At 36.2% G+C, this 25,182-nt stretch overlaps 1 protein-coding gene across 12 annotated transcripts in view; it reads right to left on the bottom strand.

The window, feature by feature from the left end:
- The window catches only part of CDC42BPA (CDC42 binding protein kinase alpha), a 323,830-nt gene that overhangs the window by 133,157 nt on the left and 165,491 nt on the right, over positions 1-25,182 (bottom strand). For all 12 annotated transcript variants that reach the window (XM_079912211.1, XM_079912203.1, XM_079912202.1 and 9 more), the window contains 5 exons: positions 21,267-21,467; positions 19,275-19,523; positions 16,863-16,942; positions 13,955-14,121; positions 1,751-1,873 (listed from right to left, as the gene is read on the bottom strand). In XM_079912211.1, the coding sequence (XP_079768337.1) occupies positions 1,751-1,873; positions 13,955-14,121; positions 16,863-16,942; positions 19,275-19,523; positions 21,267-21,467 (820 nt within the window). The remainder of the gene's footprint in view (positions 1-1,750; positions 1,874-13,954; positions 14,122-16,862; positions 16,943-19,274; positions 19,524-21,266; positions 21,468-25,182) is intronic.

Consider the following 25,182-nt stretch of genomic DNA (forward strand, 5'->3'; position numbering starts at 1 on the left):
AAAGGTGAAAGACTTAATACTTTCCCTCTAAGATAGGAAAGAAAACCAGGATGTCTGTTCTCAACACTCTTCTTCAACAAAGTACTGCAAGTTCTAGCCAGTGAAATAAGGGGGAAAAAACCCCAAAACATCCAGATCAGAAAGGGCAAAAGAAAATTGTTCCTATTTGCAGATGCATGATGGTCAGCACAGAAAATCCCAAGGAATCTTAAAAACAAACAAACAAACAAAACAAAAAACCAAAAATCCCTCCTAGAACATATAAGTGAGATAGACTTACGTAAATAGGTTTTTCCGAATCCATATCACTTCTTTGAAGTGATACGGATCACTAAACATCCTAGTTGTGTCTTGTGTCTCACTGCTTTCTTAGTGCCAAAAAACTCAAATACATTCAGTGCCACTGATAATGTTTTAGTGTTGATATCAAAGCAAAGTAAATGATTCTACTTATCATATTCCTAATCTAACTTAGTTTTAAAAAGATAAAGCTACAGAAATTTGATAAGGAGATGTTTATTAGGAGGACAGCCACTTAAAAAAATAGAACAGCATAAATTATGCTCAAATTTAAAATCTCCATGTGCCTTAATATTGCATTTTAAATAATCCTTTTTGTAAAAGACACTGGGTCAGATCCTTCTTTTCTTCACTTATTTTGGCCTAAAACTACTTTTCTAGAGCGGTCTGACTATTCTAGCCAAAATAGTACCTTCTCTCTCTCCCCTTACTCTTACTGAGATCATGTGATGCCTCTAAACCCTGCAGAAGGCTCCCATTTCACCCACAAAACAAATCAAAGACCTAACAGTTAGTAAGACTCCACTGATCAGGCAATGAGCCCTCTCCACCTGTTTAATTTCTCTACCCTCATGTCCATCCATTCCACCTGCTTGCTCATTCTGCTCTAGCCTTGCTGTCCTTTTATGTTTTATTTGAACTCACGAGGCACATTTTGACAGTAGGGCCTTTGCACTGGCTGATCCGTCTGCATGTAACATGTGTTTCCCATTTAACTGCATGGCTAGGCCCCTTAACTCCTTCAATATTTTTCTCACATGGATCACACTATTTAAAATTATAAAACACCTCATCTTACACTTTTGACCCATTCTCCTTAATCTTTTCTATTTTTAAGCACTTATCACCTTCTAACATACTGTATCATTTACAAAGTTACATAGTTATTGTTTAATGTCTGTTGTTTGCCCTCCACCCCAGCAAGGACAAAGATTTTTATCATTTTGTTTAGTACTGCATCCCAAGATCATAAAACAACACCTAGTACATAGTAGCTACTCAATAAATATTTGTTGAATGAATGGAATTAATAAATGGATATAACAGGCATATCAACAATTCAAAATTAATTTTAATTAACCTACACTGAAAAATGAACTACTCATATAAATGCTTTGCCAGACAAATATCCCAAATGAATAGGTCCTCCAAAAAGTCATCTTTTTTCATGTAATTCTGGGTAAGGTGCTCCTCCTGTGTACTCTCTATGTACCTATGTTTATTTTTCTTCTGGCCTTTTAACATGTACTGCAAAAAACTATTTGTTTATCTTTTCCCAAGACCAGAACATGAGCTCCTTGAGAGCAGAACCATTTTATTTGCTTTTCCCTCACTGGCACATAGCTCACATCATGTAACACATAACAGGTACTCAATAAATGTTTTGTGCGTGAATAAACATTTTAAAATGTCTACTAAACAGAATTAATAATGAATCACAGAAATTTACCTCTTAGTTGTTTCCTTAGTTTTTCAATTTCTTCTTTTAAGTTTTTGATTTCTAAATCTTTACTTGCTGTTAGGGGACCATCAGCAGTTGAATACTGCAGAGCCTGGACAGTCTGTGTTGACTCTTTAAAAAAAAAAAGAAAGAATGAAAAATATGCTCATATTCTAAATTTTAAAAACTAAAAGCAATATATTTCTTTCTAGAGAAATCCTTATTTAATTGTACTGATCGAAGCATATACCTACTGACAAAAGCATGTAAACACATTAAAATTAAACCACAAAACTCCATTGCATGTTGTTAAAATTATACGTAGGAAACAGTCTACCTTCTAATATGTGAGGTTTTCAGTTTTAAATACTGTTGGTACATTCTGCCAGTGAGTAAACTATTCAGCCCCCTTTCATCCTAGCATAAAATGTCATCATGTGATAACCCAACAACATATGTCAGATGATGTACGAAAAACTGAGCCTGGTGTATGAAGAGAGGTTTAGAGATGTTAATATAGAATATGTATAAGTGCTGGCCTTCCAAATTTTATATATGAACACTGAGGTCCACCTATTGACGACTTGGCTCATCAACTTAGTTAAAATAGGGATTATTCATTTAACTTGTGGTTCTAATGAGAATATGCAAGGTACTAAAGAAACATTAAATCTAGTGAAGCTCATTCCCAGATACCATTAAAAGATTTGGAAAAAAAAGAAATGGTCCTAAAACAGTTACTCTGCTAGCTTATAGAGGGACCCCAAATAGTAAATCTCTACCTCACCATAATTTTTTGTTAGTACAAATCATTTACTGACTGCTTTAGATTACTAATATTATTTATATATTGTTTTATATAACTTATATTACTTATATATTTATATTATTTATATATATATTTAAAACTCCAAGGGACTGTGACCTTCAGAGGATGGAGATTTTCTAATTTATCTTCATCATCTGTACAGAGAACAGTATCATGATATTCATATGCATGGTGGTCAATAAGTATTTGTTAATTTGAATTAAAGATGTAAGATATACCATATTGTGCATTCAATCATGATCTTCTACATCCAATAAGTATTTCTTACACATTTTCTTTTTCTTTCGATTCAAGACATGTTGAAAACTGGTACTTTCTGTATTTATTATTTTTAAAAGAATATCCTTTTTTTTAAGGACATCTAGGTTGGGAGCAGAAAATGGGGAGAATAAAAACATCCACTGGACATTAGTAGTTTTTTTCCTTCTACACCCCACACACTGCAGGGTATGGAGGTGGGATAGGTATCCTTCCTCCTCTTTGTCACCTCTGTCCTCCCTATAAATCTCAGGTCTGCTAAAATGCCCATTACTTGGGGTTTTTTTTTAACTTTTTATTTTATATTGGAGTATAGTTCATTAACAACATTGTGTTAGTTTCAGGTGTACAACAAAGTGATTCAGTTATACATATACATGTATCTATTCTTTTTCAAATTCTTTTCCCACTTAGATTTCTACAGAATAGGAGGCAGAGCTCCCCGTGTAATACAGTTTGGGACCGATATGTACCCCCTGCTATATTTAAAATGGATAACCAACAAGGACCTACTGTATGACCCATTACCTGTTTATTACAGTTATCCACTGCCCTTCCTTCCATTACAACTTTTTTTATTATTATTCTTAGTGACTTTAACAATAAAAGAGACGATCTACCCAACTGACTTCACAGGCACACAAACCCCTTATGCAGACACTGTTGAGGCTGTTTACCCAGCAGCTACCCCTCTCTTCCTGCTTGTGCACCAAATTCAGGTATCAGGCTACAGTGTGCTTAGGCAAGGTAGGCTCAGCCGAAAGGAAGAAGGCTTCCATCAGTCATGCCAATCTCATTCTACATTGCCAGGACTGGTTAAGAATTAGGCACGTGAACTAGTTAGAATGAATGGTACCTTGAGAGGTCCCGTTAAGTGAGACATGTATGAAAGGAAATGAACCTTCCTTTTTTTTTTCTTTTTTTGGTCTTTGGATGTGTGAAGTCATGAAGTCTGGAACTTTGACAGTAATGTGGAATCATGAGGGAAAAGCCAAGAAAATCACAGAGAAGCTAACCCTGATAAGAGCATGGAAACTGTGTACTTTTGATTTCTTAAGTGAGGTAAGAAATCTGTATTACTTAAGAATTCTATTACTTGCTGCCTAAAACAACCTAGCTGGTAGACGTCTCTCCAGCACAACCACCCAATCTACTGGTCATGCCCTAGACCTGTGGCTTTGACCTTACTTAGAAATGTGCATGTGTGCGGGGGTGGGGAGGTGGGGAATGGAGGTTGGGGTGGGCTCCTAGGAGACTGCTACAGACTTTTACTGCCGGGGACCAATGTGAAACAGTCTCTCACATCAAAGAATTACCCTGCCCCAAATGCTTGTAGTTCACCTACTGAGAAATGCTGCTGTCATTATTAATAACTATATAGCCTCCAACATCCTGATTTCAAGTAAATACTCTCTCTTATATTTACAGTTTAACTTACTCTAGGGACCCCTTCAGTAATTTTTCATTCCCACCAAGAGTGCCAATCCACTGTTCCTAACATTATTTCCTTTTCTCTTTTCTTCCTTATTTATCCAGGTTAGATTCCTTGGTCCATCACTACTGCTGCTTTGCATACACATCTTGGATTCCTTTGCTCTTCTCTCCTCCACTGTACTTAGCCTAGAAGGCCCCAGTCTTCCCTAAATCCTACTCTCCTTCTACTCCGTGCTTTCACCTTAATAGCTGAAAGTGATGGAAGAAAGCCCAACCATTCAAAATTCATGTCTAAATAGTTTGGCGATGCCTGATGCCAACTAAAAATTGGCACTTGCCATCTGCCTCTAGCAGCCGCTGACCTTCAACACCCCCTGAAAGGAGATCAGTGTGGAGATCAAGAATGAGGCACTCTGTGCTCTGGGAAACACTGGCAGAGCAGGTCTTCAGATAATTTTCAGGACAAAATTTTACGAGCCCAATTCTTGCATCTTCTCACATCTAGAAAAGCACTAAAATCATTAACCATGACATCTGCTCCTTGTGACTAGCAGCAACCTTCTGCCAAAATGTGTGCTTCACTGCACGTACCCCTCTTCACTAAAATCATATATAATACCTTCCCCCCTACCTCTTTGGAGCAGTTTCTCAGAGCTACCTGAAATGCTGTCTCCCAAGCTATAGTCCTCATTTTACCCCAAATAAAACTTGACTCACAATTCACACATTGTGCATTTTTTTCAATCAACACTGGCAATCCTAAAATATTTCCCTAGTCCATTCACTCCTCTCTCTTCTCTAAACTTACCATTTCACATCTTCTCTTTTTCTTGTCAAAAATCTAATAGGAAAAAAACCAAAAAAATCCCAAAAAACTAACACATTCTCTACCTTCCTTATTCTCAGCTGATGACCCTGCTTTGTATTTGATTTATCATCTGTTTCCTCAAAGTGGAGTGTAAGCATTGAGAGGGCAGGTATTTTTTTCTTTTTCTGTTCATTATTATATCCCCAGTCATGTGCAGAACAATTCCTGCCTAGCTGGTGCTCAACAAGTAGCTAACAAATAGATGAATCAGCTTAAATGTTAACCTATGCCATTGTATGAAATGAAACAGGTGTTAGTACCAAAAGGCAACGATCTAATATTTTCTGGGTTTGTTTTGGGCAAATGACACCAACTGTATGTAATGACACTCTCTAAGAACAGATTAAAGAATTTAAAACATCAAAAAAACCTGGGACATAGGAACTTCTCATTCAGAATAGGATGGAGTAGGAAGTTAACAGGTCATTGCTCTATCACTCCTGTTGCAAAAAGTAAAAATACACTATATAATTTGAAAAAAACTTATTTTTACAAACATCATGTATCTGGGAAAGCAAAGAGAACTAAGTAAAATAAACCAGAGAGGGATGAGCCATTCTAAGGTGAAAAGGCCATGACAGCTGCCTCTTACCTCAGAATCTTATCCAATTCTGTGAGCACATGAATTGAGGGACAGTACGCTGGAAAATAAATGACAAATTCTGGAGAATGGGTGGGCTGGTGCAACAATTCGGAAACTTCAGGATCCCTAAATATGCAGTGGTATTTTCCTCATGGTATATTTGCTGTATCTGGAGACTGTATGGGAGGTTAAGGAGCTTCTAAAAGTCAGACCAAAGTCTCCTACAGTATTGAAGTATTTCAGAGACAAAGTCTTGCTTGAGGAAAAGAGCCTATTTCAAACACATGGCCCATCTAGACATTTGCCAAATTTGAAAGTGGCATGGGGTAAGAGTCTGAAGGTCAGAATAAATCTCTCACAGTTGATAGAGCAAATCCAAACCAGGTTCCAGCTAGTTTTCCTTCATGACATTTGAAACCAGAAGTAGGTTGAATCTAATTAAAACTGCAACCCAGCCTTGTCCTAGTTCAATTCCTGATTGGACCAAAAAAAAAAAGGAAAACCCTCTCTGGAGTGAAAATAACATAATAACATCATTCTCTATGTTATTTATATTCATGATATTTGTCATACAATAAAAATTGAGACATTTGGAAAAGTAGGAAGGTGTGATCATTAATCAGAAGAAAAAACAGAAAGAGAGACACACACAGATGGTTCAGGTGTTAAAATTAGCCGACAAGACTTTAAAATAAATATTATCAATATGTTAAAGAAAACATAGGGGAAAAAAGACAAAAGAGTGGGAAATTTCAATGCAGAACCGAAAACTATAAGAATGAATCAAATGATTATTCCTTAACTAAAAGAGACAATATTTGAAATTAAGACTCATTGAATGGGCTTAACATCAGAACAGATACAGCAGACGACAAGACAAATGAACCTGAAAGCAAGTGAATAGAGAATATCCAAATTAAGCACAAAAAAACCTAAGAATGGAAGAAACAGGACTGAACATAAAATGAATGTGGGACACAGTCTAAGATATATGTAATTGGAGTCCCAGAAGAAGAAGAGATAGTGAATGGGACAAAAGAAATATCTACAGAGATTATGCTTAGAACTTTCCAAAATTGATGAAAGAGATCAATCAAGATTTCAGAAGCTCAGTGAATCCCCAACAGGATTTTCCATTAATACAAAGAAAACTACACCCAGGTAGATCATAGTCAAACTGTTTGAAAGTGAAGTTAAGGAGAAATACTTAAAAGCAACCAGAGGGGAGGACGAAAAGGTACATTCAAGAGACCAAGATTAATAGCTGGCTGGCTTCTCAAATATAATGGAAGTCAGTAAACAATGAAATAATATCTATAGAGCACTGAAAGAAAAAACTGCCAAGCTAGAATTCTAACCCAGCAAATATTCTTCAAAAATGAAGGCAAAATAAAGACATCTCAGGCAAACAAAAATGGAGAGATTTAGTTATAACACACACAATCATAAGAAACACTAAAGGAAGTTTTTCAGACTAAAGAAAAATGATTCTGGATGGATACATGGATCACTAGAAAGAAATAAGAACACAAAAGGGGTAAATTTGTGGGTAAAAAAAAGATATTTTAAAAATTAATGAGTAATAAATATTTAAAGCAAGAATAAAATAAATGTATTGAAACGTTTACAACACAGATAGAGGTAAACTATAAAACAACAACAACATAAAGGGCTGTTATAAGGGTCTTATATTGTTTGTGAAGTTGAAAAATAAAAATTATTTAAAAGACATGTAAAGACCTAATGGGAAAAAAGGGCAAGAACCTATACAAGACTGAATATCCAAATGAACAGTAAATATTACTTATTAGAGAAATATTTTAAAATCATAGCAAAACTCCACTATACAGATACCAGAATGGCTAAAATTTAAAAAGCTGACAATATCAAATTCTGATGGGAATATATAGCAAGTGAAACTCATACATTATTAGTGAAACTATTGATGCAATCACTTTTGAAAACTCTTTGGCAATATTTTCTAAAGCTGAAAATATGCTATCCTATGACCCATAAATCCTACTCCTAGGTAGATATCCAAGAGAAATAAGTACATATGACCATCAAGAGAAAGATATAACAATATTCACAGAAGCTATGTTTATAATAGTCTATATCTGGAAATAACTCAAATGTTCAACAACAACAGCTTAGATGATACAGTCTGAATACCTGTGGTCCCCCACCAAATTCATATGTTGAAATTCTAACCCCAAAGATGATGTTATTAGGAGGTGGGGTCTTGGGAGGTGTTTAAGTTACAGTTATAAGGACGGAGCCCTCATGAATGGGATTAATGCCTTATAAAAGAGAACCCACAGGGATCCCTAGCCCTTTCCACCAGGTGAGGACACAGCAAGAAGGTGCTGGCTATGAATCCTCACTTGACCATGTTGGCACTTTGATCTTGGACTTCCAGCCTCCAGAACTGGGAGAAATAAATTTCTGTTGTTTATAAGCCACCCAATCTGTTGTATTTTTTAAAATAAAAGTCAGGGGCTTCCCTGGTGGCACAGTGGTTGAGAGTCCGCCTGCCGATGCAGGGGACACGGGTTCATGTCCCGGTCCGGGAAGATCCCACATGCCGCAGAGCGGCTAGGCCCGTGAGCCATGGCCGCTGAGCCTGCACGTCCGGAGCCTGTGCTCCACAACGGGAGAGGCCACAACAGTGAGAGGCCCGCGTACCGCAAAAAAAAAAAAAAAAAAAAGTCAGAACTCAGACATTGGATAAATTTTTTTAGTATTTGTATACAATGTAACACTGAACAGCAGTTAAAAGAAAAGGAACTATTGATATTTACACATGGAAAACCATGTTATTAAAAAAAGAGATACAAATGAGAACATACTGTATGAAACCATTTATATGAAGTTCAAAGGTAAAATTAATTGATGCTGAAAAAATTTAGGATAGTGTTTACTTCAGAGTTGTAAGCTACAAACTGGGAAGGAGCATGATGGAACCTTATCCTATGCTAGAAATGTTCTATATAGTGATTGGGGGGCAAGTTACATAAAAGTATACTAATATAAACATTTACGGGGCTTACAATTTAAAGTGAGTACTTGCACACTTTACTGTATGCATATCACCATTTAAAAATCAAAACTGAGTGACATCAGTATCATGCCCCTATGGGTCATTCCTTTTTCCTCTCCCTTCGATTTACAACTAATTGGACATCCATAACTGAACAAAATTGCTTCTGCACAGCACACCAGGACACCAGAGATACATCCATATGTGTATCCAGAAGTGGGTAGACTGGACCTCAGAGGAGGCTGCAGATCCAAGGTACCGGCAACAGTGACCCCTCTAGCAGAGGAGGTAGAAAGTGAAAGTGATGAGTGAAAGTGCTGGGCTGTGAAGGCTGTGAGGGCTGCAGCTGGAGGGACCCTGTTGCTTTTCAGCAATACCGGGATTTCTGAGGGGGGGGTGGGGGAAGGGTAGGAAGGAAAGAAGGCAGACAAAGAGAAATGAAGGAATGCATTTCCTGCTGTCTGTCCACAGATTTCTGGCCTCCTCCACTAAAAAGCCCCAGGTACTAAGCATACACCTCCTACACTCTGCCAACAGCTTTTACCATGCACACACTCCAAACTTTAGTGGAGGGTCATCTCTGGTAAGAGAAAGCCAAATTTTGTGCTATAGCGCCACCTTCTGGAAAACAAAAGAAAGGCTTCTGATTGCCAAGCTGCTGAACTTAGAATCAAAGTAAAGCCTTACCTAAATAAGAAAGGTGTTTGCTACTTCAAATGTGATGGCAGAGGCACAGTTCATGAAACACTATGAAAAATCATGGTAACGCAGTATCCCAAAAAAATGACAATTCTCTAGGCAACCAACTCAAAGACACAGAATATTGCAATCTAACTGATAAAGAATTCAAAATAGTTGTTATGAAGAAATTCAACAAGCTACAAGAAAACTCAGAAAGGCAACTCAGTGAACTCAGGAATAAAATTAATGAACAGAAAGAGCACTTTACCAAAGAGATTGAAATTATAAAAAAAGAACAAAACAAAAATTCTGAAGCTGAAGAATTCAATAAGTGATATGAATACTGCATTAGAAAGCACTGGAAATAGAACAGATCAGATGGAAGAAAGAATAAGCCATATGGAGGAGAGGAATTTAGAAATGATTCAGGTGGAAGAGGAAAGAGAACTAAGTTTTTTTGTTTGTTTGTTTGTTTTTGCGGTATGCGGGCCTCTCACTGTTGTGGCCTCTCCCGTTGCGGAGCACTGGCTCCGGACGCACAGGCTCAGCGGCCATGGCTCATGGGCCTAGCCGCTCTGCAGCATGTGGGATCTTCCCGGACCGGGGCACGAACCCATGTCCCCTGCATCGGCAAGCAGACTCTCAACCACTGCGCCACCAGGGAAGCCCTCTGTTTTTTTTTTTTTTTTAAGTGAAGAAACCCTACAAGAGCTATCAGACTCCATTTAAAAAGTCAAAATAAGAATAATGGGTATACCAGAAGAAGAGAGGGAGAAACGGGCAGAGAGTTTATTTAATGAAATAATACCTGAGAACTTCCCAAACCTGGGGAAAAAACCGGACATACAAATCTATGAAGCCAATAGAACACCTTGCTATCTCAATGCAAAAAAAAGACCTTTTCCAGCACACATTATAATGAAACTGTCAAAAGTACAGCGGAAACTAACACAACATTGTAAAGCAACTATACTCCAATTAAAAAAAAAAGTCAATGCTAAAGAAAGAATTTTAAAGGCAACCAGGGAAAAAAAGAAAGTATCCTCCAAAGGAGCTCCATTAGGCGATAAGCAGATTTCTCAGCAGAAACTCTATAGGCCAGGGGAGAGTGGAATAACATACTCAAAAGTATTGAAAGATAAAAGTTGTCAGCCAAGAATACTCTATCTGGCAAAGTTATTCTTCAGATATGAAGGAGAAATAAAGGCTTTCCACATAAATAGAAGCTGAGGGAGTTCACCACCACTAGACCTGTCTTACAAGAAATGCTGAAAGGAGCTCTTCAAGCTGAAACAAAAAGTTGAAAGTACACAAAACTCTGATTAAGGTGACAAATAGACAGTCAGAATTAGAAAACTGTAACTGTATTTTACAATAGTGTGTTAAACAATGATAGCATAAGTGTTAAAGAAAAAGAGCATTAAAAATTACTGTACTACAATTTGGTAGCAAATTCACAGCATAAAAAGTGATCAGCTGTGACATCAAAAATCTAAAAGGAGATGTAAAAGGATGAAACCTTTACAGGTGAATGAAGATAAGTCGCTATAGGCAGAAAAAGGACTATTTTATCAATTAGATATTTTATGTAAACCTCATGGTAAAGACAAAGCAAAAATCTAAAAGAGAGACATGAGACGTAAAAAAGGGGACAGTGAGCAAATCACCATGGAAAATCATCAACTTACAAAGGCAGACAAAAAAAAGAAGGGGAAAAAAAAAAGAACCAATGGAGATACAAAATAACCAGAAGGCAAAAGACCAATGGCAATAGTAAGTCCTTACATACCAATAACCACCCTAAATGTAAAGGGATTGAATTCACCAATCAAAAGGCACAGAATGGATGAAAAAAAAATCAAGTTCCAACTATATGCTGCCTACAGGAGACTCATTTCAGCTCTAAAGACAAGTAAACTCAAAGTGAAGGGATGGAAGATGATATTCCAAGCAGAAACCAAAACAAAGTGGGCGTGGCTATACTTATATCAGACAAAATACACTCAGGCCAAAGACAGTAACAAGAGACAAAGAAGGTCATTATATATAATGATAAAGGGGTCAATAAATCAAGAAGATATAACAATTGTTAATATATATGCTCCAAACACCTGAGCACAGAAATATATTAAGCAAATACTAACAAACCCTAAGAGAGAAATAGACAACAACAGAATAATAGTAGGGGACATCAATATGCCACTATCACCAATGGATAAATTGTACAGCCAGAAAATCAATAAGGAAGCGTTGGAATTGAACCATCTTTAGAACAAACAGATTTAACAGACATATACAGAACATTCCTTCCAGCAGCAGCAGAATACACATTCTGCTCAAGTGCACACAGAACATTCCCCAGGATAGATCATATGACAGGACACAAAACGTATCTTTACAAACATAATATTGAAATCATACCAACTATCTTTTCTGGCCACAACTGTATGAAAGTAGAAATCAGTAAAGAGAGGAAAGTGAGAAGAAGATCTACAAATATGTGGAAGCAAAATAACATGCTTCTGAACAACCAATGGGTGAAAGAATAAATCAAAAGAGAAAAAATCTCAAATTAAAATGGAAATATGACATATCAAATTTGTGAGATGCAGCAAAAGCAGTTCTGAGAGGAAAGTTTACAGCAATAAATGCATATATTAAGAAATTAGAAATATCTCAAATAACCTAATCTTACACCTCAAGGAACTAAAAAAAGAAGAACAAATTAAGCCCAAAGTTAGCAGAAGGAAGGAAATAACAAAGTTCAGGGCAGAAATGAATGCAATAGGACAAGAAAAACTACAGAAAGGATCAACAAAACTAAGCTGTTTTTTTAAAAAGACAAACAAAAGTGACAAAATATCTAGACTAAGAAACAAAGAGAGAAGACTCAAATAAATAAAATTAGAAATGAAAGGGGAGACATTACAAGTGATGCTGTAGAAATATAGATGCTCATAAAAGACTACTATGGACAAGTGTATGCCAAGACATTACATAACCTAGAAGAAACTAACACATTTCTAGAAACACAACCTATCAAGATTGAATCAGGAGGAATTAGAAAATCTGAACAGACCAATAATGAGTAAAGAGATTGAGTCAATAATCAGAAACCTCCCAACAAAGAAAATCCCAGGACCAGATGGCTTCACTGGTGAATTCTACCAAACATTTAAAGAATAATTAACACCAATCCTCCTCAAACTTTTCCAAAATACTGAGACCGGAACACTTCCAAACTCATTCTATGAGGCCACCATTACCTTGATACCAAAACCAGATAAGGAGACCACAAGAAAACTACAGTTGACCCTTGAACAACACGTTTTTGAACTGCACAGGTCCATTTATACACGAATTTTTTTCAGTAAATGTGTACTACAATACTACATGATCCCCAGTGGTTGAGCCTGCAGATGCAGAACCATGGTTTCAGAGGAATGACTGTAAAGTTATACGCAGATTTTTGACTGCATGGGGCTTGTGCCTCTAACCCCTGTGCTGTTCAAGGGTCAGCATTAACCAATATCCCTGATGAATATAGATGTAAAAATTTTCAGCAAAATATTAGCAAACCAAATTAAAGAACACACTGAAAGGATTATACGGGGCTTCCCTGGTGGCGCAGTGGTTAAGAATCCACCTGCCAATGCAGGGGACACGGGTTAGAGCCCTGGTCCAGGAAGATCTCACATGCCACGGAACAACTAAGCCTGTGCACCACAACTACTGAGCCTGTGCTCTAGAGCCCGCAAGCCACCACTACTGAGCCCACGTGCCACAGCTACTGAAGCCCACATGCCTAGAGCCCGTGCTCCGCAACAAGAGAAGCCACTGCAATGAGAAGTCCACACACCGCAACCAAGAGTAGCCCCTGCTTGCCGCAACTAGAGAAAGCCCGCGTGCAGCAACGAAGAACCAACACAGCCAAATTAATTAATTTTTAAAAAGAGTTACAAGTTTCATGATTATAGATACATTCCTTCATTCACTAAAGGAATGCATACATTGTATGTAACGTATAAACATTATTGCAACCATTGTATATAAGTAAAATACATTGTATATAACATTTTTTGTAGAAAATAAAGCAGGAAAGTGGGAGGGGTGGGGGTGGTGGGACGAGGTAAGGCAGGGAAATCAGTTAGGAAGCTATTGCAATAATACAGATGAGAACGGAGAAAATATGGCAGGGCATCATATAAAGTGCAGTAGGATAAGAAGGGTTCCATTTTTCTTGGTAGTTCTATTTTCCTATCCCAGAGGTATTTATTCCCACACTTTTATATACATACATATATAGCTGTGGGAAACAAATGCTATTTTGCTGTTTACTGTTAATTATGTGAGTTTACGTAAATGGCATTATACTGTATTCTGTATAAATTTCTACAACTTGCTTTTATCCATTTAATAAAAAATTTCTTTTCAAGATAAAACAACCACTTATAATAAATAGCATCTACACTGTGAGTCCAATACAAAAAGGGAAAATGTTATCTTTAAAATGTATTTACCTTGAAGCTTTCTACTAAGTTCAAGTTTTTCCTGTTCAAGGCGTTTAATTCTTCTTTCATAAGCTTCGGTTGCTAAGTTGTTATCTAGAGTTCTCTGAACATTAACATCGAGATCCAGTGGAGCGGGACCAGCTGTAACTCTTAAACAGCTCCGATCAGACAGAACACTGAAAAAAAGGGGAAAAAACGTGGGTTTACACTGAAACAATAAGTTTGAAGAGAAAAAGATAACCTTTTGAAATTGTTCATTTAAAACATCATTTGAACATCTAGTTATAGCTAGCCATCTGGAGTGATTACAAAACATATTTTTTTGCAAAATCACCATAAACAATTCTCTAGAAGCATTTTTGAAAATGAAAACTTAAATAGCCCAAATTCTCTTGAATTTATTTTAATAATCACAAATTATAAGATGAAGTTTGCTGAAGGGTTATTGGTAGCTTAAAACAATGTGACCACCTAAGTGAGACAGTAGTCAAAAGCACCAACCATGGTCGTCTTTGGAATTCAAAAGTGAAATGCCTTCATAAGCTACAAGGATATACTGTTCAACACAAAGAATATAGCCAATATCTTATAATAACGATAAATGGAGTATAACCTTTAAAAATTGTGAAGCACTTTATTGTACATCTGTAACTTATATTGTACATAAACTGTATACGTCAATTAAAAAAACTTTTAAGTGAAATGCTTTCTTTAATTCCATACAATTTAATTGAAAACATTTGAAGTGCTGGACATTCAGCAGTGAGCAAAATGCACAACACTTGCCCATGGAGCAAGCTTTATATTCCAGTGGCAGAGACAAAAATAAACAAACAAGTAAAATATGCAATACATTAGACAGTGTTATATGCTAAGGAGAAAACATCAAGCAGGAAAGGGGGAAATGAAGTATTAAAGCAGAGTAAATAAAAAATGTAGATAAAGTGGTCAGGAAAGCCATCACTCAGAAAGTAACTGAATAAGTCCAGAAGGAATAAGGGGACCTGCCAAGGAAACATGAGAGGAAAGAGCATTCCCGGCAGATGAAATAGAAGTACGAAAGCCCTATCAACTATACTTCAATAAAATAAATTTAAAAAACAAAGAAAAAAGAAGTGCAAAAGCCCCGAGACAGGAGTATGTCTGGCATGTTCACGGGCCAGAAAGGAGACCTGTGTGGCTGTGAAGTGAGCAAGGGGAAGAATAGTAGGAAATAGAATCAGAAAGATAAAGTGAGCCAGTCTTGTAGGGCCCTATAAGAACTTTAGAGTTAAGATATGAAGCCACTGGAGTTGGGGGCAGTGAGAACTGGTCCTGAACAGGGGAGTGACATATTCTTGACTTATCTTTTAGCAGGATCACTCAGATAGGTTCAGAGAAATATAAGAAATGATGTTACAAACATCTGAAATAGGTGATTAAGAGAGATTTTACGTAGAAGTGAGGAGAGAGGCCTCAGCTGAAAATACACATTTAGGAGTCATCAGCAAATAATACCAGAGCACCAGAGTATAAACAAAAAAGATCCAAAGATGAAGTGATAGGACACAGGGAGAGTAGGAGGAATGTGGAGAATGAGAAGGGGTGGCCAGAAAGGTAAGGAGAAACGAGGCAAGTGCTCTGGAAGCTAACAGGAGAGAGTGTTTTAATGGGAAGGAGCCGGGACAAATGAGATGAGACTAGGCAAATAAGTCAGACTAGGACTGAGAAATGATTGCTAAACTTAGCAACATGGAGGTCAGTGGTGACATGGATAAAAGCAGTTTGCATGAAGTGATGGGAGCATAAACCTGACTGGAGTGGTGCCAAGAAAGAAGAGTATGAGAAAAATGGACAAAGTACAGACAACAATTTGAAGTAACTCTCCTACAATTAAGAGCAGAAAAATGGTTGGTAGCAGGTAAAGAAAGTTAGATGAACAGTTTTTATATTTTGCTTTAAGATGGGAGAAAAAACTGCATGTTTGTGAGCTGATGGAAATGATCTGTTATGCAAATGACACAGAAAGGGAAAAATGTATGATGTAACAGCAATGCGCTAGAGTAAGTAAGAGAAGAAAGAAGGGATGCGGCTTAGCTAGGGAGATCACACCGTCATCCATAAAAAGAAGACTACATGGGTCCAGCGGTGTGAAGGTGGTAAATGTGGTGATGTGAACTTGGGGAGGTTCTCTGCTGATCGCTTCAACCTCTCTGTGAAAGAGGAAGCGAGATCATCAGGTGAGACTAAGTATGACAGGGGTTTTAGAGGAAAAGTATAAAGTATGAAATAGTTACCTAGGAGAGTGGAAGAGTGAATACACTAGGGTAACACAGTATATTTGCCAGGCAGCAATAAGTGGCACCTGAGGTTGGTAATCATGAACTTAAAGTGAGACCAGTAAGAATGGACAGATATTTTTCTCCAGACACTTTGAACTGCACAGGTATTGGCAGAAAACGGAACTGTAATAATGAATGTCAACTTAGCAAAACCAGTGTTACAGAATAACAGACAGTCAAGGAATTGAGGGGGCACCCAAGGAGTGACTATAGTCATTCTCAATGATATTTAAGGAAAGGTAAGGAGGAAAGAGAAGATATGAGTGGAATGAGGGTCAGTGAAAAGAATGTTAAGATCAGTGGGTTGAAAGTTCTGATGCTTGACACCTAGAAAATATTTATTCAATAGCATGGGACTCTTCTAATTCCTGCCCCGTTGCTAAGCGTTAGATTCTGAGCTCTCTATTTGTCCTCCAAAATGAGTTAAGATTCTTATATGTTCTATTCACTTTGTAATGTCTAACTTTTTCCAGTAGCTTCACCCTTTTTCTAAAAATTTTTTTACAAGGCTCTCTTATGCATTATATTTTTTAAAACCTCAATTCATTTTTCATTTGACTTAAATCATCCAAATCATGTTAACTTTTCAAACTTACCAGCTACTAGTATATGTAAAACCAACAAATGGCAGATGGTGACCAGAAAATGCAGTATGTGTTGGTGGGGGCATTGTTTCCTAAAGGAGGAAAAAACATCTGGTAAGAAATGAATAACTATAAACTGCAGGCTGGGCTATAAATATTACCTGTCAATAGTAAGTAGGTGACTGATCAATTTAGAAACATTGCTAAGTTTGGTACAGACATTTAGTGATAAAAAATTTAGACCATAAATATTGCTATTGTAGAATTCTAATAAAATGAAAAGGAAGATTTAAAGTCTGATGGATACTGAGTAGAATCATTATTCACATATTCCATATTTGCAAATTTGCCTAGTCGCTGAAATTTATTTGTAGCCCAAAATCAACATTCACAAATACTTTTGTAGTCATTTGCAGACACTTGCAGAGCAAAGAAAAAATTGAGTTGTGCTACGCACATGTTACCAGCTGGAGTTGAACAAGGAGACGTATGCCTTCTTGTTTCAGCTCTCATACTATAAACAAGTGGGTTTTTTTCAATGTCTACATGTGCCACATTTTCCTCATTTTTGTGTTTCTTACAGGTGATTTTGCTATCTAAAATGGCCTCCAAGAGCAGTGCTGAGATGCCATCTATTGCGTCCAAACAAGAAGGCTGTAATGTGCCTTACAAAAGAAACGTGTGTTAGACACGCTTCATTCCAGCATGAGTCACAGTGCCGTTGGCCATGAGTTTGACATCAATGAATTGACAATATATGTTAAATAAGGTGTCTTTAAATAGAAACACACATCAAACAAGGTATTGTGTGGCTAATGTATTGCACTGATTGGTTGATGAGAACATTATGACCAGAGGCTCACAGGAACCTGACTGTGTATTTCCCCTAGGAACAATGGTTCAGGATTCACTAATACAGTATTTGCAGCAACTTTACTGAACATAACTATAGCAAATAGTCAGAATCAACTTTACTGTGTATTTAATTTGGAATGACTCACAATTCCTGTTAACAGTAATTCTTGTAATAAAAAAAACTGATGAGGAAACTCCATTTAATTCTTTCTTGTGAGGTTCAGTAAGGAAAGTATAAGAGAAGTTCTTATCTGTCTTGAATATGGTACTTACTGAACAGTGGAAAGTAAATTCTTAGTGCAGAATTAAACCCATAAGAAATAACTGAATAAAAATGAAAGTTCAAAATAAGAAGGCTAAGGACCTACTGTATAGCAGAGGGAACACTTCTCAATACTCTGTAATGACCTATATGGGAGAACAATCTAAAAAAGAGTGGATATATGTATTTGTGTAACTGATTCACTTTGCTATATAGCAGAAACTAACACAACCTTGTAAATCAACTGTACTCCAATAAAATTTTTTTTTAAATTAAGAAGGCTAAAAAGACAAAAGAAAAAAAATTGTGTTATTTCCCTAAATTTTAATTTAATATAACCTAATGGTTTAGAGCAGAGGTTGACAAACTATGCTGGCCTGCTTTGGTATGGCCCACAAACTAAAAATGGAGGACTATTTGGCTAATCCACTGGTCAGCCACCTGCCGCAAACAGAGCTATAACTTTAGGTTAATAAGGCTATAGATTTTCTCTCCCCATTCATTTCCTACCAAGTTTGCTATTTTTAGTGGCAACACCACTGGGCATAGATATTTAGCTCTACAATCAAGTCAGCTCCCTCTGTCAGCAAAACGGCTGGTTTTTACAAGCAGCTCCATGCTAGCAGTTCTACCGTCCCCATTAAGCTGAGGGAAAAGTTGGGAGGGCTGTTTTTAACCAAAGTTCAACAGTATTTCATGAATAAATGCTTCTCAATTTATTTACCTTGGGTTTGATTTATTAAGCCCTGAAATGGTGGTTTTTGACAATTTTGCCCAGTTTCAACGTGGTTTTTAAGGAGAGATTTGCCAATGTCTTCACTCTGCCATCATGAAGTCCACTTTTTAAAGCATCTAATTTGTCCTCTTTTTTTTTTGCGGTACGCGGGCCTCTCACTGTTGTGGCCTCTCCCGTTGCGGAGCAACAGGCTCCGGACGCGCAGGCTCAGTGGCCATGGCTCACGGGCGCACGTGGGCTCCTCCCAGACCGGGGCACGAACCCGTGTCCCCTGCATCGGCAGGCGGACTCTCAACCACTGCGCCACCAGGGAAGCCCCTAATTTGTCCTCTTCTTAAGAAACGTAATGACATAACTAATCTAAGAAGTAAATCTCTGAATTTTAATTTAGCTCCTAGTCATGAATAACTATGCTCACCTCAGTTAGCTCTTTTAATTTCTTGATTTAGGGAGAGTAAATACTGGAAGCCACGATAACTGTTTGATAATTGATAAGGTGATCTATAAAATTACTTTATAACCATATTTACAAAAAAAGCAAGACAGAACTTCTTTACAATGTCATACTCACAGAATTCTTTAAACAATCATCATCCACATCAAAATTTGATGTATCTGTTGGGCTACTAACTTCTGGAATGTAAGGTGCTTCACAGTTTCGAATATTATCCCAATCAATTCCACTGAAAAATGGGTGTTTCTTAAAGTCTTCTATTCCATTTTGACCAAGTCGATGTTCTCTGCTACAAATGAGCCTTCGAATAAGATCCTTAGCATTTTCAGAGACATCAGCCACTTGAGCTGGAAACTGAAACCTTTCCTAAACACAGAATAATAGAAACAAAATATAACAAAATATAGAAACAAAATATAAATCACTATTCACTTTACTAAGTAGGTTGATGTTAGCATTGACTTTCTTAAAAATACATTTTCTTTTAAAAATATCTAATAAATATATATGGTACACTGTCCTACAACAGTGTAAAGCAATTATACTCCAATAAAAATTGTTTTTAAATAATAAGAATATATGGTACAAAGTACTGATACTAAAAGAGATGCAGGAATAAATTAAAAAGGATAATTTTCCTAAAAGAACTTTTCATTTCATATGTGACTTAGTCATAGATGCACTACAGAAAGAATAAGTTAAATGCTAAAACACCTTAAATGCTCTCAAAATGAATTCATTAAATGTAGTAGAATGTGACTCAGTATTTTAATAGTGTATATGATTGATAATGTTCATATAAGTCACATACTAATGATTAATAGTATGGAACATTTTTAAAGAATGTAATACATACTTTACACTACGAGAAGTGCGTTACTCCTTTAGCTCATTTAATCCTCAGAGCAACTGTATAAGGTAGATACTCCTATTTCTCTAAGTTTATAGAAGAGGAAACAAAGAAACAGTTCAAGCAATTTGCTTGATGTCACACAACTAATAAATGGTAATAAACTGATTTGAACTGAAACTGTCTGATTCCAGAATCTGTGCTCTTAACAACCATGTTATAGTACAATGATTTCTATCTGAAATGCTTTACATGCTATTTACAACTTTGTAGCTATTTCTTGTCTTTCAACTCTTCCTTACTACTCAGCAGATTATCTTTGCAGCCAGGTAGAAAAGCATTGACTCTATAAGACTGATTTATATATATGTGTAGCAATTAATCATAATTGTATCACCAGAACAAATTAAAAAGAACAGACTGTCCCTCCCTTTATGGGATATTCCCATTCATATTCTAGGTTTCTGCAATTGCTCACAATCTTCTGAGACTGATAATCAGACTCTTCCTCTTCTTGTACAATCTATTTCACTTGGCACTAAATGGATTAAAGTTTATTCATTCTTTCCTGCTCTGCATCTGGACTGTTTCCAATGTTTGGTGACCATAAATAATACTGGGATAGGTATCTTTGTACATATATCCTTGTTCTACGAATATTTTCCCTAGGGTAGATTCCTAGAACTGAAGTTACTCAACCAAATGTTTTAACCATTTTTTTTTTAAGGCTGTCGATGCATACTTATAAACTTCTTGACAGAAAGATTATATCAATTCACATTCCTATCAACAACGTCTAACAATTTCCACCTCACTGGATTATTTACAGTAACAAGTACTATTTTTCTTTTCATCTTTGCCAATTTGACGGGGAAGAAAAGGATGCTCTTCTTATTTTAATTTTCATTTTATTTATTAAGATTGAGAATTTTAAATGCATTCTAGTCATGATTATACTTATACTATATAGTAATGATATAAATTATCTGCTTATGATCTTTGTTATTCTACTGAAGAGGACATTTAATTTTCTACTTATTAGCACCTCTAATGAAATACAGGAGAAGGTGAAAACTAGTAATTTTATGCATAATTTATGGATCTTGATTACTCATATTTGTCATGTCCCTTATTAGCATAGAAATTAGATTGTTTATTGTTCTTGGAAAATCATTTTTTTAAATATCACATTTTAATTTTATTGAATATTATATGTATTATTTACCACATTAATTTGAAAATTAGTAAAATATACTAACTTTGTGATTCATGATTTTTCCATATGTTTCCACCAGAGATTCTGCATAAAATGGTGTTTCTCCATAAAGCATTTCATACATACAGACCCCCAAAGACCACCAGTCACACTCAGGTCCATATCTGCCTTTTCCATCTTCCATGGCTTGAAGGATTTCAGGAGAGATATAATCTGGAGTTCCAACAGCCACTGAGGACTGTACCTGAAGAAGTTCACATTTTTAGTAATCTACCATAATATATTAGAAACAAATAATAATTTTAAATTAGAAACATTTACTTAAAAATACCATAGCATTACTTCATAACAACAACTTCGTTATTATCTGAATTTAGCCTCCTTGTCCATATAAGTTAAAATTTATATAAGCACCACACCAACAAGTTCTCCAGATTTTTTAACACTATAGAACGTTTATTATAGCTGTTACTTAATTGACTACATTTAGGGTAACAATATGATTTGAACACCACAGCCACTAACCACAAATTGAATATATATTTTAGAACATTCTTATTACTGATATTATCTATCCAACACTTAAATATGAAAAATGGGACTGTGAAAACTTTACAATTAATTAGGGGGAAAAATAAAAAAGTCTGGCTAATACTATGAGCAGACTGGAGATTATTTTAAAACACTTTAATGAAAACCTAAGGAAATAAATGTTAACAATGTCCCGCAAACTACTTATGTATTTAAAAAAATTATAAAAGGGAAAAAAATATATCCTTCAAAAAATAAAGTCCCAACAGAGAAAAAGAACTGGGCATACAATTATGGCCAGTTGGATGTAAATTAGAAAACAACAGCTAAAAAAGATCCTGGGCACATGTCTTGTAAGGTATTCCAAAGTAAAAGAAAATTGGTTCTTTATGTTTTAAGAGAACATATCAAGCAATGAACATTCTCAAGATAAAATAATGGTTAATACTCTGAGTTTTCTAGACTAAATTACCATTCTTAATAATCATTAGAATAGACTTCCTCCTTGGCAATACTGAGATTAAGTAATTTGAAAACTCTTCTACTACAAACTCTTAAAAGTACTAGATAAAATATAACAACCATTTTTATAAATACATAAATGAGCCTTTAAATAAAGAGACAGTCTTAGGGGCCCAGTAATCAAGAAATGATTGAGAACCAGGGCGATAAACATTGAAGCAGGAGTGCAGTTGGAGAAATACTGGTTTTCATTGTCTAGGTACTTGGCTTTTAACATATACATAAGGACAAAAGGAAAGACCTTGAACTTACAGGATGTTTGAAGTGAGAGGCTGCCCCATATAACCTTTACCCTAAAAGGCATATTGTAAGGAAAAGGTGAATTATAAAAATCTGCCACTCAGCAGAGAAAGATTAAGACATTTTGTCTATCTTGACTGTGACTGATATGTGAAAAAACTTTCCTCCTTTAGAAATTCATAACTTTAGGTCACATAGTCCCACCATTTGGAATTCTAATTCACAGGGTTTCTGCTGTTCAGAAGTTCTCAAGCCAAGAAACTGGCAAAAACACTGGCACCAGGTTAGGTGCCCCTAGAAAGCCTGGCATAACAAATTCAAAACTACCGTGGAGGACACATGCTCAAACTTGGCCACATATAATTCTCACACAGAAAAGGCCATTGAAGATGAGCTCACAATCCAATAATATAACAAAATGAGGAGACATTCTATTACAAGCAAAAGTCAGAAATCCAAACAATTAGACCTCTAACAATTATCAGTTCCACTTCATGAAATAAGTATGTTTAAAATTATTAGACATATTAAAAAATCAAAAACATAAGAAAAAGATAAAAAAAATTAAAGAGAGGTCCTAGATATGGAAAAAAGTAGTCATTGAAATAAAAGATATGAAAAAATAAATGAAATCGGATCCACTACTATACACACTGTAGTTAAACTGCAGAGCACCAAAGGCAAGAGATCTTAAAAACATTAGAGAATAAAGAGAGATTTTTCTACTAAGGAATGACAATTAGACTGACAGCTGAATTATTAATACTAACACAGCAGTCAGAAGAAAATGGAATTGTATTTTCAAAGTGATGAGACAAAATAATTGTCAATATTATATTCCCTACCTACCTAAATTATAATATAGGAATGAGGGTTAAATAAAGATATTTTCATACAAAGATTGAGTGAACTACCACTTGCAGCCCTTTTCAGTTGAACAAAAGTACTAAAGGATATATTTCAGAATCAAGAAATATAACCCAGAGCTTCCCTGGTGGCGCAGTGGTTAAGAGTCTGCCTGCCGATGCAGGGGACGCGGGTTCATGACCCGGTCCGGGAAGATCCCACATGCCGGGAAGATCCCACATGCCGCGGAGCGGCTGGGCCCCTGAGCCATTGCTGCTGAGCTTGCGCGTCTGGAGCCTGTGCTCCGCAATGGGAGAGGCCACAACAGTGAGAGGCCTGCATACCGCAAAAAAAAAAAAAAAAAAAAAAAGAAATATAACCTAGATGGAAGAATGTGACACGAGAGGGAATTATGAACAAAGATATTAGTAAACTTTAACATACATCTAAATGGTTATTAATTGGATAAAATAATGACAAAGAGAAGGAGAAACAGGACAACAAAGAGTAAGATGAGGAGGAGGAACAGGGGCAACAGAAAAAGGAGATGGAGGAGGAGGAACAACTACTTGAAGGCTGAAAAATAAGATGGAACTAAAATATTAGAAAACAACATGTTACTGAGGGAGCAGTTAGGATTACAATGTTCTAAGTTTCTTGGTTTTCTAATTTTTATTTACTTTTTAATTATCATTTTTAATTGTGGTAAAACACCCATAATATAAAATTTACCATTATAACCATTTCTAAGTGTACAGTTCAGTGGCATTAAGTACATTTACATTGTTGTGCAACCATCACCACCATCTCTAAAACTCTTTTCATCTTGCAAAACTGAAAATCTACTAAGCAATAATTCCCCTATTCCCTCCTCCTCCCAGGCCCTGGCAACCAGCACTATACTTTCCATGAATTTGACTACTCTAGGTACTTCATGTAAGTGAAATCGTACAATGTTTGTTCTTTTGTGTCTGGCTTATATCACTTGACATGTTTTTAAGAAGGTCTATCCTTGTTGTAGCATGTATCAGAATTTTAAGGCTGAATAATATTCCAGTATATGTATATACCACATTTTTTTTTATCCATTCATCCAACGATGGACACCTGAGTTGCTTACATCCCTTGACTTTTGGGAATAATCGTGCAATGAACATGGGTGAACAAATATCTCTTTGAGACCCTGCTTTAAATTCTGTGGAGCATGTACCCAGAAGCAGAACTGCTGGATCATATGGTAATTCTATTTTTAGTTTTCTGAAGAACTGCCATACTGTTTTCCACAGCGGCTACAGCCTTTTACATCTCCATCAACAGTACACAAGGATTCCAATTTTCCCACATCTTTGCCAAAACTTTTTTTTTTTTATAGTAGCCATCCTAATAGGTGTGAGGTATTATCTCATTATGGTTTAGATGTGCATTTCCCTAATGACTAGTGATGCTGAGCATCCTGTCATGGGCTTGCTGGCCATTTGTCTATCTTCTTAGAAGAAATGGCATTTCAAGTCCTTAGCTTATTTTGAATTGGGTTGTTAGTTTGTTACTGAGTTGTAGGGGTTCTTTATATATTCTGGATAGCAACCTCTTATCAGACATAGATTTACAACTATTTTCTCCCATTCCATTGGCTACTTTCTCACTGAGATAACTGTGTCCTTTGATGCACAGAAATTTTTAATGATGGTGTAGTCCAATTTGTCTATTTTTTTCTTTTGTTGCCTATTGCTTGGTGTCACATCCAAGAAATCATTGTCAAATAAAAGTCATAAAACTTCTCCCCTGCCCACTATGTTTTCTTCCAAGAGTTTTAGAGTTTT

This window comes from Stenella coeruleoalba, assembly GCF_951394435.1.
Source record: "Stenella coeruleoalba genome assembly, chromosome: 1".
NCBI lineage: Eukaryota > Metazoa > Chordata > Mammalia > Artiodactyla > Delphinidae > Stenella > Stenella coeruleoalba.